The sequence below is a fragment of the Mastacembelus armatus genome, chromosome 20, assembly GCF_900324485.2.
Source record: "Mastacembelus armatus chromosome 20, fMasArm1.2, whole genome shotgun sequence".
NCBI classification, from domain to species: Eukaryota; Metazoa; Chordata; class Actinopteri; order Synbranchiformes; family Mastacembelidae; genus Mastacembelus; species Mastacembelus armatus.
Window position 1 is genome coordinate 1,280,070 of NC_046652.1, and position 15,729 is coordinate 1,295,798.

Consider the following 15,729-nt stretch of genomic DNA (forward strand, 5'->3'; position numbering starts at 1 on the left):
CTGTGTTTCCTGTTCCTGGATAAGAAGAGCAGCCCACGACAGTCCCTTTTAGAAATGTAGACCTGATGCCATATTGTTCTGTATCAGGGTTAACTGGATTCTGCATTAAAATAAAACCTGCTTCATGACGGGTCTTATGAATAGAGCATCAGTGGGAGTAACCCGATTCAAACCGGCTGCTCTGATTGGCTGCTGTGTCTACGTCAATCACTTAAAAGACACTTTCAGCAAACGGATCCCGTCCCGCAGATCCTGGGGTCTGGGGTACTGGTCCCTGTGAAGCCTTGCGGAGTACCTTCCTCCTGGTCTGGCTGTTGAAGGGGGACACAGCTGGCACTACACCGCTGCTGAGGATTTTCCTTTGCTTTTACACGCCCAGCCAAGAAAATGAGTAATTTTAATAAGGGGCCGGCCTACGGGTTATCTGCTGAAGTGAGAAGCAAAGTAAGTGCTGGGATCTTTACCTTTTTTGTCTCACAGGGAAAAACAACTTGCAGGAGTTTTAGGTTTTCTGGGCTCCTCATCACAGGGGGAGACCCCTTTGCTGCACAAACTCTCCCAAGTTGTTTTTCAGCTCGGTCCGAGAGAAAATCAGGAGCCAGGAAACCGCAGGGATCAGGTCTCTGTATTTCACTAAACATCAAACCGTAACGAGAGAAGAAAAGTGAGGCGCATCTTTAGCGGAGGATTAAGGCCTAACGTTACCAGGGGCTTGGATATATCCTACAATTAAACATACATATATCAGCTCCTAGTCTTTGGTCTTTGGCCGAGGGGGTCGGCTTTTGGACTATAAACTCCACACCAGTTTTCCATGGGTTTGAATCCATATTTACTGTCCCCATTGTTGCTGGGTCTGATCTTTTGAAATGTAGCCATGGAGTCAAAGCTACTAAGTGAAACTATTTGATGAAAAGCCAGTTTGTTGTTGTTGTTGTTGTTATTGCTCCTAATGAACACATTATTTATGCACACTGACTGTGTTTACTGTTGTTGTACTGAGTTATAGTCAGACTACTGTGTAGTAGTACTGTTAATATGACAGATATGCTGCTGTGATATTACATTGTTGTAGTAAACTGAAGGCTTTTGGTTCATCTCTGTCTTTTGAGCTGCATCAGATATTACATTTAATGTCAAACCTCATGTAGCGTTTTAGCCAGAACCACAAATGCAGCCTGGAAAAAGAAAACGAAGAGTGACGCAAAGTGAGTTGCCTGTTTGTGGTTATCCAGTTTAAAGTCTCAAGCATGTGTAAGGTCACTGTGGAAAATATTCCCCCAACAGGAAGTGACTCATCTGAACTTTCAGATGTAGAGCTGCCATTTTAAGAAATTAGTTCTTTGGTCTGTGAGAGCAGAGATTAAGGGACTGTTTGGTATAATTTCATTACCATACAGTTTTTATACATGAATTTTGCAGCATGGAGGTGCTGGTTTACTCGCCTGGGAGGCTAGGGGGACCTGTTTGTGCACACCACACACCAGAAAGATCCTGAACAGATTCTGAGCAGCAGGCGTGGATCAGTGGATGCTACTAGATTGGTTTTCACAATCCAAATGCCAGTTCTTTATTGTTCTACGTTGTGTTTTGTCCGGCTCAGTTTGCTGGTGTTGCAGTGCTGCCATTCACTATGACAGGTGAGTGCTACAGAGCAGCATAGTGTCTGTAAGTGAAAATCACAGTGCTGATCTCCAAAATGATGCAGACTCACCATAGATCAAATTTACTAAACTATGACACTGATCAGTCTGTTATTGAAGCTCAACTCTCAGATCAGGGCTCATTTTTAGCTGCTACTGACCTTTCAGCAGATCAGATCACCTGTCAGGTACTGAAGTTAAACCTGTGAACAAAATGAAATGTTTGTTCACAGGTTTGTTTGTCTGGACTTGACCAAAGGGCAAATCCACCGACTGTCTCTCACCATGGAAAGAAGGTGTGTCAAAATTAGACACTACATCTGTTCTGTCAGTGTTTGAGCAACACAGTTGTTTTCTGCTGGCACGTCTGTCACTGTGCATGTGCGGCTGCTAGTTTATACATGTTGAAAACACAGAGTTCGAGACGGGGTACAACACAACACAGCTGAGCACACACTTGGTACTCAACAGTACTACACAAGCCAAAGCAGTAATATCTCAAATAAAAGTTGATAATGTGTGATAATTTAACCCTCCTGTTGTCTTCGGGTCAATTTGACCCATTTTCAAAAGTTAATATGTGATGACATGGATGGTTCTTTACTATAAGTGTAAAATATATGGTAATATGTTGGAAACAGGTTCATGAAAAAGTTGAAACTAAAAAAAACTGGTGATCCGGGAGGACAAAAGGTGTGTCATAAGTTTGAATACATAACCACACAAACTGACCCATTCTGTTTTGACTGCTTGTAAAGCATGAGGTATAAAATTATCACCAATTTTTTAGTTTCCCATATTACCATATGTTTTATACTTATAGTTAATAATATATAGGTTCATCTTTTCTTCACAATAGATCTGTAATATCATACATGTTTGGATCATATGATCTCATATTGTATGAATAAAATAAAGTAATGGCAGCTATGACGTTGCTAAACTCAGTGGAAGGCAGCTGCTTTCTTTACTATAGAAACTGTGAATCGGTTCAATAAAAAGCATTTATAGTAGGTTTATAGGGCCACAGTAAAATCACTGTTTCACAGCAGCAGATATAAATAATGTATAGAGACGCCGCTGCTGTGCCTCGTGCATAAACTGTGCTCAGCTCCAGAAAAGTAATATTTTACATGCAGCATGAGGCAGCGTTTGAAAGCAGATGTCTTCTAGCCAGAAATGTGTGAGCTGCTGAAACTGTGAAACTGAAGGAGACAAGAGCTGAGCTCTGGCAGGGTGTCATTTGGATTTAAGGAGGTTCAGCTCCGGTCTCGATGGACGTGGGATCCATGTAATCCTTACTGTTTCATCTGACAGGTCAGTATTTTCAACTAAGATGTTATAACTTTCCACTGAACTCTGATTCACTCTCTGCCCTCTGAGAGTGGCTCCTGCAGTGTTTACAGTCTGTCTCTTAGCTTCATCTCAAATGGTGTGTTAGTTTTAAGTCCCACACAGCACCAGTAGGTGGTGGATTAATTGTTCCTCTATGTTAAGGGAGCACCATGGTCTTGAAGTGGGGATGTTTGATGCTAGAATATGTAGAAGAATCTGCCAGAGCAGGTCAATTTTTATTGTTCTGTTGCATTTACTGGAAAAACTGATTACTTGGGTCAAACAGAGAGAAACTTAAGAGCTGATGTTTAGTAGCTACAGAATCAGGAAGATTTAGTAAACATCTTCTGGTGAACTTCATGTGATTGAAAGATTCAATTTAGCTAATAAACTGACTTTTGTTTCGGATCGTTTCCTGAAATGTTGTTTGCAAAGGTCAAGGGTGAAATTTGAATCCCATATATTGTGTGTATTGGATTTTCAATAATATTGTTGAGTCACTTGTATTAGGGCACTGTCTATTGGACTGTGAATTGGAGAGCTGTGATTAGACATGAGGTTGGGTTCCTTCAGAAGGTGGTATGGCTGAAGTGTGAAAGCTGTTGTAGGCTGTATGAGAACAGTTCAAAGCACTGGCTTAAGATCCATCTCAGTGTTTTTGGTGCTGCCTCCTGCCATCTGTTCCACACAGTAGGAGCAAAGTAGTGTTAAATTAGTCATTTGCCTGATATCACACTGGATTATGTAAGGACCATATTCACAGACTGCAGTGAGTGTAGTGTACACAGAGCAGTGTCCATTCATGTGTAAATATATGAGGACTGTATACTCAGACTGTAAAAAGTATTTTTATACTTTCTTTAAACTTTTATACATTTTCTTCCAAAACTACAATCAGTTCAGTGAAGTAAAATGTCCGGCCCCTGTACAGGGGCCCATGAATTCCATTGCATAAGGTGTGATCAGTAGTACATGCTTGTCTGCAAGCTGCATGCATCACATTCCTGAAATTGTTCCACTAAAACCTCTTGATGAGGACCCTGTCCACAGGATCTCCAGCCCAGTGCATTTTACTTTTCAGTCTGGTCAGTTGAAAACATGTTGTTTTCTAACCTTTGCATTTCAGGGACAAGTCATCTGTGGCTCATTTTCTCTAAAATATGTTATCTAAGTGAACACATTTCAATTTAACCTTAATGTTTTAGTGAAATGCCTGTTATTATATTGCTTTGCACTGCAAACTCATTTTTTGTTTGTTAGTGATTAACAGTACAGTATTTGTACAATATTTGTTAAACACTTGCATTTGAATTCCCCTAATACTACCTGCTGAATTGGTGGCCCTGGGAACTAGAGCTGGGATTAAACGATCGATTTTTTTTAATTCAAATCGATCTTTATTTGAAAGATCTGATATCGGTTGATAAAATCACTAATCATATCGGACTATGATGAGACTGTGACAGTGAGACTGTGAATTAATCTGTGCCTTCCCCCTCGATATTTGCTGTGGCTTACAGGCACAATTATTTGTTGTTACTGTGTTACTGTTTTGTGAACTATTGTAATTGCTTGGACCAAGGTTTCTCTGCTGGTGGTACTGGTTTGCTTCTGATGGTATTTTGGCCACTTCTGAGTATAGTTGTTTTCCTTGTTGGTTGTTTTTTCAGTGACCTGTAGTTTTGTTATTAGACCTGTCATTGGAGGTTTTGTCCTGGCTGGATAGTTTTTAGTTGTACTTTTGTTTAGATGACTTTGTTTATTTTATGTATTATGTTGTTTCATGGTTGACCTTTTTTGGAGGAGGAACAATTTGGTTTTCGTCCTGGTCGTGGAACACATATTCTCACCAGGGTCCTTTAGGGGTCATGGGAATTTGCCCAACCAGTTCATATGTGTTTTGTAGACTTGGAGAAGGCATTTGACCGTGTCCCTCGGGGACTCCTATGGGGTGTGCACCGGGAATATGAGGTCTGAGGCCCGCTGAGGTCCAGTCTCTGTACAACCGGAGTGAAAGTTTGGTTCTCATTGCCGGTGTTAAGTCGGACTCATTTCCGGTGCATGTTGGACTCTGCCAGGGCTGCCGTTTGTCACTGTATCTACCCCATACATATAGAATATGTAGCGGGGTAGTCTCGCTACAACGGAGAACATCAAGGTTCACGCCTGTACAGATGCTTTGTAGATGAACTGCTCTGCCCATAGGATGTTATTCCCATATACATGAAATATGTAATGCAATGTTTCTGGGTGCTCTCCGTTTAGCTACCGTGTCTCCCTGTTCATGTTGACCCTAAACAGGCCATTCTCACTCACTCTAATGTTATTTTGAGGAGATGGCACATTATTCATGACACATGCAAAAATCGTTCCATAACGGATCAAAAGTAAAACACTTGGTTGTCTATTGACTTCTGCTGCAATACTGATACTTATGTATTCATACTGGAGGGGTATCTCGTACGGACACTTTTCTCTACACATTTTGTTCCTTTTTCTGAGTCTTATAAACAGCAAACCTCAAATAATATCCATGTCAGGGGCTGGAACAGTAACGATGGACGGCACCTTAGGTCTCTTCTTGATGCGGGAACATCTTATTTAAGACCAGTTCTGTGCTGATTAGCTTTAGCGATACCATCCCTGATGAAGAAAAGGCTCAAACAGTCACAGTTGTGTGCTAAAATAAATCACTTATTCCTGCCAGAAAGTAAGAAGTTCACATACAAAATCAGTTCACATTTAGTTTTCAGAAGAGCAATATTTTGGTTTTGCAAAGTCCGATGTGGAACAGACCACCCCACTGTGTAAAGTTTTTAAGAACTTCATTCAACCTAAAAGTGGCAGCATGACCAACCCTTTGCAGTTTCTGTCTTGTGTTTTCTGGGTACGTCTCTCCAGCCATTTCGCTCAGTAGTGCATTATTTTGGTTGCATCACCCACCCCCACATTTAATATTTTTAGAGCGAGAGGAAATGGAAAGAAGCTCTAGTATCAGAGTGTTTTTGTTATATAATAACTATGAAGTTATAATGAAACACGAAAGGATCAATTATTTAATCTGACTTTATCAGTCATAAATGTGAATCTCAGGCCCTTGTTTTCTGTTTTTTCTGTCGGTCAAGATGTTGCTAAAATTCTGACGGCACTGATTTTCTGAGCTTGTCTGCTCAGCCCACAGTTTTTAACCACACTCATGAACTTTGTTGGGACATCATTATTAGTGTCTGCCACCTTGTCTCTTCACCATCAGCATCTTTATCCATTTGTCGTTTTATATTTTTTATATATTTCAGACTCATTTTGGGGAAACAATGTTCCATTCATTAAATTCTTTTGTTGTTGATTTTCCTTATTCATTACATTTCAGTGGTGGGGCAACAGTTTTAGTGTCTAGAAGACGAGAGCTCTTTAGTCTTTTGCAGATGCAACATGTGGTGTGTGTGCGTTATGGCCAGTCTGGTGGGGGGAGGGGTTTGCTTTGGTGATAATCGTGTCCTCAGCATGAGCAAGGCATGGTGGGCCTGTGTATATCCTACAACTGTGATCAGTACCTCAATGCTGTTTTCTAGTCCAGCCCTGGCACTTTAGATGTTTTTGGATCGGACAGTTCTAGGGAATCAGTTCCAGGAACTTCCCCACCCGAGATCTACAGATGTTTTTTCTGTGTCCATTCACACTGCCAGTAGGTACGTTGAAGTAATCTAAGCCAGCTGATGGTTGGTTTAGAGACATCACTTCTGCACAGCCTTCAACAACAACGCTGGTGAAAATTTCCACATTTCGTTTTGATTCCTCTAAATCTCTGAATTTTCTCCGTTGCGTAGGCAGCCTGGACTTCGGTGTTGATCTATTTGTTTTTTTCCATGAATGTTGTTTATGCTGCTGAATGAAATGAATTGCTGGTGCCACATTGCTGGAGTTTGATGAATCAGTGTAAACGCACATCACTCATTGTACTGGAAAAGTACCTCCTCCTCAGTGGGAGCTAAGAACTAAGGTTCTAAGAACTACACACAGGTTCCTCCTTTCTGAAAGCACCTAATAAAGCAGGACAAAACACAACAAATAAGAATTCAGCAGGAAGTGCAGGCAGGTTGTAACTTCTAAGTGTAAGTAACAATGAATGTAAACGACGATCCAGTTAAGTACCTGTTCATTTAAAGTAAAGAATGTAGTCACTTTAGAGCTGCTGAACCCTAAACAGACCACATGATTTGTCCTGATTCTGATCATTTGTTTATTTTTATGCCTTAACATGGCAATGACACCTCAGACAAGAGACTGAATTGTTGCTTCACACACTAGACGCTGCTGTTGAGGTTCAACTGTCCAGCAGCAGGCTTGTTTGTTTGCTGCACTGCTGCTGCTGGTAGACTGGCACAGCAGAGCTTGGCTTTCTGTGTTTCCAGTCTTTGTGTGCACAGTTTTCATGCATATCTTGCAGCAAATATTGTTCCTCTTCTGCAGACATCTGACTCTCCTCGTGTTTGCTCTTTTCCATGTGTTTTTCTTTTCGGCTTCATCTTACATGTGTCAGCAGTGTAGCAGCTGCTGTAACAATTAACAATAGAGAGCAGAAATGACTTATGTTGATCATCATCATGGAGGTGAAGTTTGTCACAATAATTATTGAGATTGTGTTTATTGCCAGGCCTTATACAAAACATGCATTAATTAGTTCACTCACTGTTTCAGCTCTAATCAAAACTAAAAACTGGGGTATTGGACATTACTATGAAATGTAGCTTCATGTTGAACCTTTACTATATGACAGCAATCAGAGAAACATATACTGATACAATAATAAACTGTATGGTATAAGAATTTAGGGATACTTTTTTTTTAATGAACTACAAAAGCATCTAGGACAAAACATTTAAGTCTTAAAAAGGCTGTTTCATTTCAGCTGCGGTCTATTACTTATCATCCTCCACTGTAGCCTGTCAGCAGTCACATCAGTCACATCAGTCACATCTCATGGAACAAAAAGACAGTGAATTGAAAAGACATATGTCCTCTCTTCCTCCTAGATCCTGCTAAATGCCAAAGAAGATGTTTTCCAGTGGAAGGGCAGAGTTAAAGGTGTTACTGTTTTCTCTGGTCACTGTATCAGGAGTGAAAGGAATTGAAGATCTTTGTGTGTAGTATTTGACAACATAGAGGAGCCTCACTGTGAGGCCAAAGAGCTTGACTGATTTGAAGGGTGGGGGTGGGGAAGTTTTCTCTCTTCTCCTCTTGCAGCAATTTCTTTGGAGGAGCACTGCCAAGAACTCTGACAGAAAAAGTCAGGCCTTGGAAAAAGGGATCTAATTCTCTTGATGGAGCAATTAAACTACGCTTCAGAGGGAAAAATCTGGAAGGTTACCATGTGAGCCTTCTGGAAGTGAAAACCAGACAAAATCCCTCCCTATTTTATCTTTGTACCCAGAAACATTTCCTGATGACAGCACAGAACTGCATGCTTTTGGAAAATAGAGCCAGTGAAACTAGGGCTACTATCCAGAACCCTCATAAAAATGCACAATCTGGTTATGTAATTTCAGTGAGGAATTCAACCACACATGACCCAACCAGGATTATAGGCAAGTTAACTGAAACAGTATGATCAGCATGAAGATGATCATACACAGTCAAACTGAGAAAACAAGGAGGTTACTTTTCATTAATAATTAACCATGTCTGAACTTTAAAAACACTTAACTGAGGAATACTGTGGCGAGGGGACAAGTTGGTATTTTAGGAGAAATAAATGGATCTGTGGTTGTGGAGGTAAACCCAGGACTACATCGATTTGATGGCACCTTACAATCGTTTGGTTCAAAGCCGCCTATTCTTTTGTCCTGGTCATGTGATTGTTTTCCCCTATACCTGCTATTGTCTCCCCCTTCTTATAGGTTTGTCTTTGCATTTCAGGATTCACGTTTAACCGGCATCCCCAGTATGAATATTGTTTATTCAAGAGTGTTGATGAAGAATTTTGTATTTGTTTTGCATGATGTCACACATGTTGTAGGTGAATTCATTAGAGAAAGACCTGTTCTTCTATTGGTCTGTGAGTTAACGGTGTTTACTGCAGGAGACACAATAGCTGTTGGATTGGGACATACTGTAAAATAGACACATAGAGACAGTCAAACACCTGCATTCACTTCTACGGGCCATTTAGAGTCACCAATTAGCCGAACCTTCATGGGTTTGGTCTCTGGGAGGATGCCAGAGTACCTAGAGAAAACATGCAGCCTCCACACAGAAAAGGCCCTGGGCACCACTGCACCATCCAAGGATTTGTTGTGTAAAGAATAAAAAAGAGCTTAAAGACAAAGGTTTGAAACAGTTTAATTGCTGGTTTGAGCCAGTGTGACCTGGATTTTTGGTTTTGGAAAATTAGCATGTTGAAACTTGGAAGTTGTTCTTTTGGTTCTGAGGCTTTCTGACAGGCAGCACAGAAGGGATATATAGTCATGACACACAAGCAAGTGCAACACTCTGAATGTGTTAAAAGTGTAAAAATATAGGACCATTTTTAATGAAGACTTGGCCTCAACAAAGTCATGGCCATGTTCTTGGTAGTTGTTCATTTACTACAAAGGGAATTGAAGCCATTGAAGAAGTATCTTAACAGATCCAACCTGCTGACAAGCAGTACACAGGGAGTATAAAGCCTGCTAGACTGCCTAAGTAATGTTTGATTTAGAGCTCAGTGTGGAAACAACAGGAGTGAATGGTTTGGCACACAGTGCACTGGCCCCACTGTCCTTTTATTGAATCTAGAAACAAATGACAACACCAAGAATCAGACTGCCAAGGATCCTGACTTCTAATGCCAGTGTGAGGCAATGTGACCATATGGTACGTGTCTCTGCTTGGCTTTATCGAGCCTTATAGTGATTAGTTTATTGTTAGTTGTTTGAGTATTCACTCTGATTAATAGTCTTTGCTCTCAATTAGCAACTAAAGAGTCCAATATTTCCCTCAGCAACTGGTAGAAATAAAACATGGAGGTCAAACAGAGTGAATATGGGACTTAATGGCACTTCAAAGTATTGGTGCTCTAAAGCTATCACACATCTACAACATCTATTTTAGTTTGAGAAGAGGTTTGATTCATTTATATTAGGCGTACTAACAGAGAACTAGTTAAGTCATGATTGGTTAGTTACCCTCAAAAACCATAATAACCTGTGGAATCATCTAATCTGACTTTAATTATTATGATCTGTATAGGACTATTAGTGGTAATGTTTTCAATATCAGCCCCTGGGTTGTGGGGCAGAGGTCTTCAAGGCTCTGTTGTGTTCACTGTAACAGAGACCTGATCCAGGACCTAAGTTAGACCAAGTCAGTTTTAATGGCTCTGGCAGGATCAGTTTGTGAACATAAGGGTCCATATGAGCAGCTCTTCTCATTGAGCTCTTCTAACACACTGTCTGTGGTGAGGTTTCTGGATGTACTGTGATTTTAATAAAAACTGGATTAGCAGTAGAAAAATGGCACTATTTTATTTGTTTCACTGTAAAGTAATTATGTGGTTGAGGAACTCAAAATTCACTTGTGTCTCATTATTATATACAGATGCAAAGCGGTCTACTGCAGATTGAACCTATTATGTCTAATTTCTATTTATAGATGTTTGTTCCAAAAAGAAGTGTAGAGCTAACATGATGTTTTATCTTTCAGATTGCTCAGAAATATGACCCACAGAAGGAAGAGGAGCTCCGCTTCTGGATTGAGGAAGTAACAGGAATGTGCATCGGAGAGAACTTCCAGAAAGGGCTGAAGGATGGAGTCATCCTCTGCGAGTAAGTAGTGAAGCTGTGTGAGTGTGTGTCTTTGCCTGTTATCCCACTGTAGGAACAGAAACATGTATATGCAATTCCACAGTGTGGTTTAAGGTTGGGGTAAGAGTTAGGGTTCTGGTAAAGGTTGGGGTCATTCTTTTTGGGTTTGAAGAAGAAGTGAGGTTCTAACGTCTGTGATGGCAGAACTTAAACTAATGTGTATCCTACATGAGCTCACACTATGTTCTGACACATGCTGTGTTTTCCTTCCTTTCTTAGGCTGATTAATAAGCTGCAACCTGGTTCAGTGAAAAAAATCAACCTTTCACAGCTGAACTGGCACAAGGTAAGACCTGTTCTGGACTGGAAACAATGCAGGGCTTTCACAGAGTCTGCTGATACCAAAAAGTGAAAGATGGCAATGCAAAAGTCACCATCATACAAAGGACATTCATCTTCTATAACACTGGTTTGTCCAGCACAGAGAAGAAGTGAACCTATTCATAAAGCTTTCACTGCTTTTCACTAACAGCTTTGTTGTGCTGTTATTGCTTCCTCATAGTTTTGCTGTAGTTCCTATCACAGCCCTCATCACTCCTTCTTTTTCTTTTTCCACTCCTCTCTGCAGCTGGAAAACCTTGGGAATTTCATCAAAGCTATCTTGGCCTATGGTCTAAAGCCCAATGACATCTTTGAAGCGAATGACCTATTTGAAAATGGGAACATGACTCAAGTCCAGACCACACTGCTGGCCCTGGCCAGCATGGTGAGTGAGGCCAGAATACAGAGAGTCATTGTTTACTGAGAAACACGTTTTCTGTTATTTTAGGAAACAAACCTCGTGTCACCTCAGGCCTTTGACCAACATATCTCCTCTCCCAGGCAAAGACCAAAGGTATGGACACAAAGATTGATATTGGAGTGAAATATGCAGACAAACAAACCCGACAATTTGACGAAGAGAAGATCAAGGCTGGTCAGTGTGTCATTGGACTACAGGTAACTATACACTGGTGAACTGATATCTTTAAATATCTATATAGACATCACTGAGAGCTGTTACATTTATATTTCTAGGTTTAATCATAACCATATTTGTGCCAGTGAAACAAATCCAGTGGGCGAAAGAGAAGAAATTGAACTGGTTTGGGATCAGATGATTAGATTAGATCACACTTTATTGATCCCCTGGAAGGGAAATTCAGGTGTCAAAACAACAAGCAATGTATTCAGTCTATTCAGTGACAGAAACTGGGACATATTGTTGCCTTTAAATAAAGAATCAGTTCCTCCAAAATTCATACGCTAGATGCTTTTCCACTAAAATCTCCAGGTACTTCAGTTTCCTAAGAAATTCTATCCAGGATTTTTTTCCAGGGGTAAAAGTTCCTCCAACACATTGTGATTTGTGTTTCCACAGCAAAGTCAAAGCCCGTGGGAAAATGAAGCAAATTAGTCCACTGAGATATGTTTTTTTTTTTTTTTCACCATGGGAACTTAAGCTGTAACCTGGATCTTCCCATATGTGTAACACAGCAGAATTTGAACGGCTGAGTTGGTTGATTCCTCTTTATTTTTTCACAGAATTTCTCTTTGTGTTAGTCATTGTTTATACAAAGCTAGGGTTGTGCCCCTTACACACACACACACACACACACACACGCACACAGTTGAGCAGACAACTTCAATAATAGAGACTGTATGAGCTGCTGAACATTGGATGTTGAACAAACAGAATACAGACTTGAGTGTGCATGAGTGGTTTAGAAGTGTGTTTGCTATTCTAATATTTGTGATAACACTTACATTTAACCAATCATGAACAGTTCACTGCTTCCACTCTAGTTCCTGGAACTTGATTTAGGGTTAGCACCGGACTGAATTTAGCTCTTAAATGTTACCTCCAAAGCAGGTGGAGAAAAAGAATAAGTTGCGTCAAAGGTTCCTCTGGTCATCCAAAACTTCCTACAGTGGAAAAGTCCTATACACACGTAATGTCATCCTTTGCAAAAGTGGACAACAAAGCCTGGACTTGGTAGAATTAGGTTCTTTAAATGTCCCTTTCCCTGTTCCCATGTTCCTGTAATCATTTTTGTGCTATTTTCAACAAGTTGGACTGATTTGTGATTGGATTGGATGAGATCATATTGTTGACCTTTTGTCCTCAGATGGGAACAAACAAGTGTGCAAGTCAGGCTGGAATGACAGCTTATGGGACCAGAAGACATCTTTATGATCCAAAGACTCAAACTGACAAACCCTACGACCAGACCACTATCAGCCTGCAGATGGGAACCAACAAAGGAGCCAGCCAGGTTAAAACCTACTCCTCTTTTAATGCTACTCTTATTGGATCTTTGTCTTTTGAAAAAATGCTGATTTATATCTATATATGTATAAATATATATATGTCCAAATATGTAAAATAGCCTGTGGACACATATTGGAATGATAAAACCATGTTTTTTTATCTTGGGATGTAATTTTAGGGAGTGGACTTAAAAGTCAACCATGGTTATGAATGTATTGAACATGTTTTATAAAATTACTTACAAATCTTATTGTAATTCTGCAAGGGTCTACTATCTTAAATCAGCTTAAGGTTGTGCTGTTCTGGGAACAGTCGAGATCCAGGAAAACCTTCTGGGAGACTCCAAATGTGTGCTTACTCTTTTTGGGATAAGCAAATTCCATTATGTCAAACTATTGCCATGTCCCTTTGGTTCTTTAGAAACTCCAATACAGCAGTTTATTGTGTTGATCTGTGACAAAACTTCCTCCATCAGCATCCTGCAGCAGATATATTTTGTAGACATCAGCTTCATGTAGGTCTTCAGTGAAATAATGTCTGTATTTAAATAATTGGGTCATTCAACAAGATCTTCTGAACACTAACCACCACAAAAAATACCATAGTAATGGCAGCATCAAGTCTGAAAAGACACAGCTTATTCCCTGCAAATAAGTTTGCAAAGAGATAATTGTTGAAGAACGCAGGGCCAGAAGTCTTTAAATTGCTGTGTATCTCTACAGCATGGAAATTAAACTGCAGATGGACATTGGAAATTTGTAGAACTCTATAAAATAAAAATATTACAGGTCTGCTCCATTATTCCATTTTGTGGGTTGTTAGTTTTAAAATGACTGGGCTGTGTTGGTGGGAGTGTGTCATTTCAAACACTGGTGAAACATGAAATTATGATCCAGTAAGTACAGTTTAGATAACGGATGCATGAATATGAAAGCATATCAAGGTTTATAACACTCACACACTGGGGTTTACTGCTCAGGAAATGTAGCAAAGCAGTAGTTTTAACATCACCAACAATCTGACAGCGGACTCTCCTTTGTGGGAACTACTTTAAATGTATATTTCTTATAGGAGATGAGCTGAGTTATGAATGTGGGGAATGATCAGTGAGGAGAACAGTGAAGTGGTGTCTTTAAACCGGCTTAAAGAACCCAAAGTTGTGCTCAGGCGATAGTCAGGTGTGTGGGTTCATGATGTGAAGATGTTCAAGGATCAGTCTGTTGTTCTTGTAAGAGTATTAGGACTTTGTGATGATGTGGACTTGTGTTCAGATGCCAGTCAAACTTTCAGAATAATGTGTCTGTTCTCTCAGTTGTGAATCCCCAAAATCTTGGTGTAAGTCCTGTTGTGTTGTTTCCATTTGCTGCACTTTTGTGATCCCTAATGGCTTCCAGTCCTGGACATCCTGAGATTTGGATTAGAATCTTCCTGGTCATCCGTACCAATTGATTTGCGTTTATCGAGGAAGGCCAGACTACCATGGGAGGTTTACATTATTGGAGCATGATAACTGGCTCGTCTTTTTGTGCTGTCACTGGTCCTACGATCTACAAGAATGTGTCCATTAGAACAGAGCATTCGGTACCAGGCGAGTATCATGTTGTAAAGTTTCTGTTGCACTTTGGTTTCCTGCAGGCGGGCATGTCAGCCCCTGGTACCCGCAGAGACATCTTTGACCAGAAGGTGGCACAGCAGCCGCTGGACAACTCCACCATCTCCCTCCAGATGGGCACCAACAAGGTGGCGTCTCAGAGGGGTATGAGCGTGTACGGTCTCGGTCGACAAATCTATGACCCCAAGTACTGCGCACCCCCAACAGAGCCAGTCATCCACACTAATGGTAGCCAGGGCACTGGAACCAACGCCTCCGAGATCAGCGACAGTGACTATCAGGTAGAGTTCCAGGAAGACGAGTACCATGGGGGTTACCAGGACGTCTACAGCTTCCATTACAATGATCAGAGCATTGACTGTTAGTGGAGACCTCCACCTCCAGCACAGTTTTAACAACTACACAACAGAGCAAGTCTTTTGCTATCCTCATTAGTCCTTATATTTGCTTGAAGCATAAAAAGAAATGTTGCCTTGAGTGCTTTCCTTCTTCACCTAGACTCTTCCATCTGAGCTGAAAAGGGTGTAAGAAGTTGTAGTAGCATAGATACCCTCTTTTTAAAAAAAAAGTATTACAGATTGAACACTAAAGTAGTGATTACTCTTCTAACAGATGGTATAACAGGTAGTATCAGGGAGCATCAGGAGAAGCTGCTGCATTCCAGTGTTTTTATTTGTGGAGTGCAAACGTGATCCATGTGAACGTGAATTCCCATGTGCAGGCTTATTTGTCTGCCTCCTGCCGCTCCGTTTTGCCTGTATCCATACACCCAGCTGCAGTTTGTGCTACTGGTATTCCTTAAATTTATTCATCACATTTAATCACTAGATAGTTTATTTTTCTTTAAATGAAGAGCATGTTTACAGCTAGACTTCCTTGTGCTATCGCATGCCCTGTATTTTCATATTGTTACTTTTGTATTCCCAAACTGTGTTTTTGCAGTGATTCTCATTGCAAAACAGTCCACTGCTATATGGTTCTTAAAAAACTTGGTATGCTATAAATAAAGCCTTACATTCCTGTCTGAAAACCTGTCTGCATACTATT

General features: G+C 40.5%; 1 protein-coding gene across 3 annotated transcripts; it reads left to right on the top strand.

The window, feature by feature from the left end:
- Positions 1 to 60: 60 nt before the first annotated feature.
- On the top strand, positions 61 to 15,241 carry cnn3a (calponin 3, acidic a). Of its 3 annotated transcripts, none has more exons than XM_026291984.2 (7): positions 61 to 444; positions 10,659 to 10,780; positions 11,039 to 11,105; positions 11,388 to 11,525; positions 11,642 to 11,758; positions 12,928 to 13,074; positions 14,706 to 15,241. In XM_026291984.2, the coding sequence occupies exons 1-7, from the start codon at positions 388 to 390 to the stop codon at positions 15,045 to 15,047; spliced, it is 990 nt and encodes a 329-aa protein (XP_026147769.1). In that variant the 5' UTR covers positions 61 to 387; the 3' UTR covers positions 15,048 to 15,241. The 3 variants fall into 3 exon arrangements, with proteins under 3 accessions (XP_026147769.1, XP_026147771.1, XP_026147770.1); XM_026291986.1 differs by lacking the exon at positions 61 to 444 and adding an exon at positions 504 to 619; XM_026291985.1 differs by lacking the exon at positions 61 to 444 and adding an exon at positions 2,833 to 2,960.
- Positions 15,242 to 15,729: the final 488 nt, after the last annotated feature.

What these genes read in the sequence shown, in the direction of transcription:
- cnn3a (XM_026291984.2), top strand. Translation starts at nt 388, where the DNA reads ATGAGTAATTTTAATAAGGGGCCGGCCTACGGGTTATCTGCTGAAGTG. An exon ending in CTGCTGAAGTGAGAAGCAAA is followed by an intron (nt 445 to 10,658) that starts GTAAGTGCTGGG and finishes TTTATCTTTCAG; the next exon opens with ATTGCTCAGAAATATGACCC. An exon ending in CCAACAAAGGAGCCAGCCAG is followed by an intron (nt 13,075 to 14,705) that starts GTTAAAACCTAC and finishes GGTTTCCTGCAG; the next exon opens with GCGGGCATGTCAGCCCCTGG.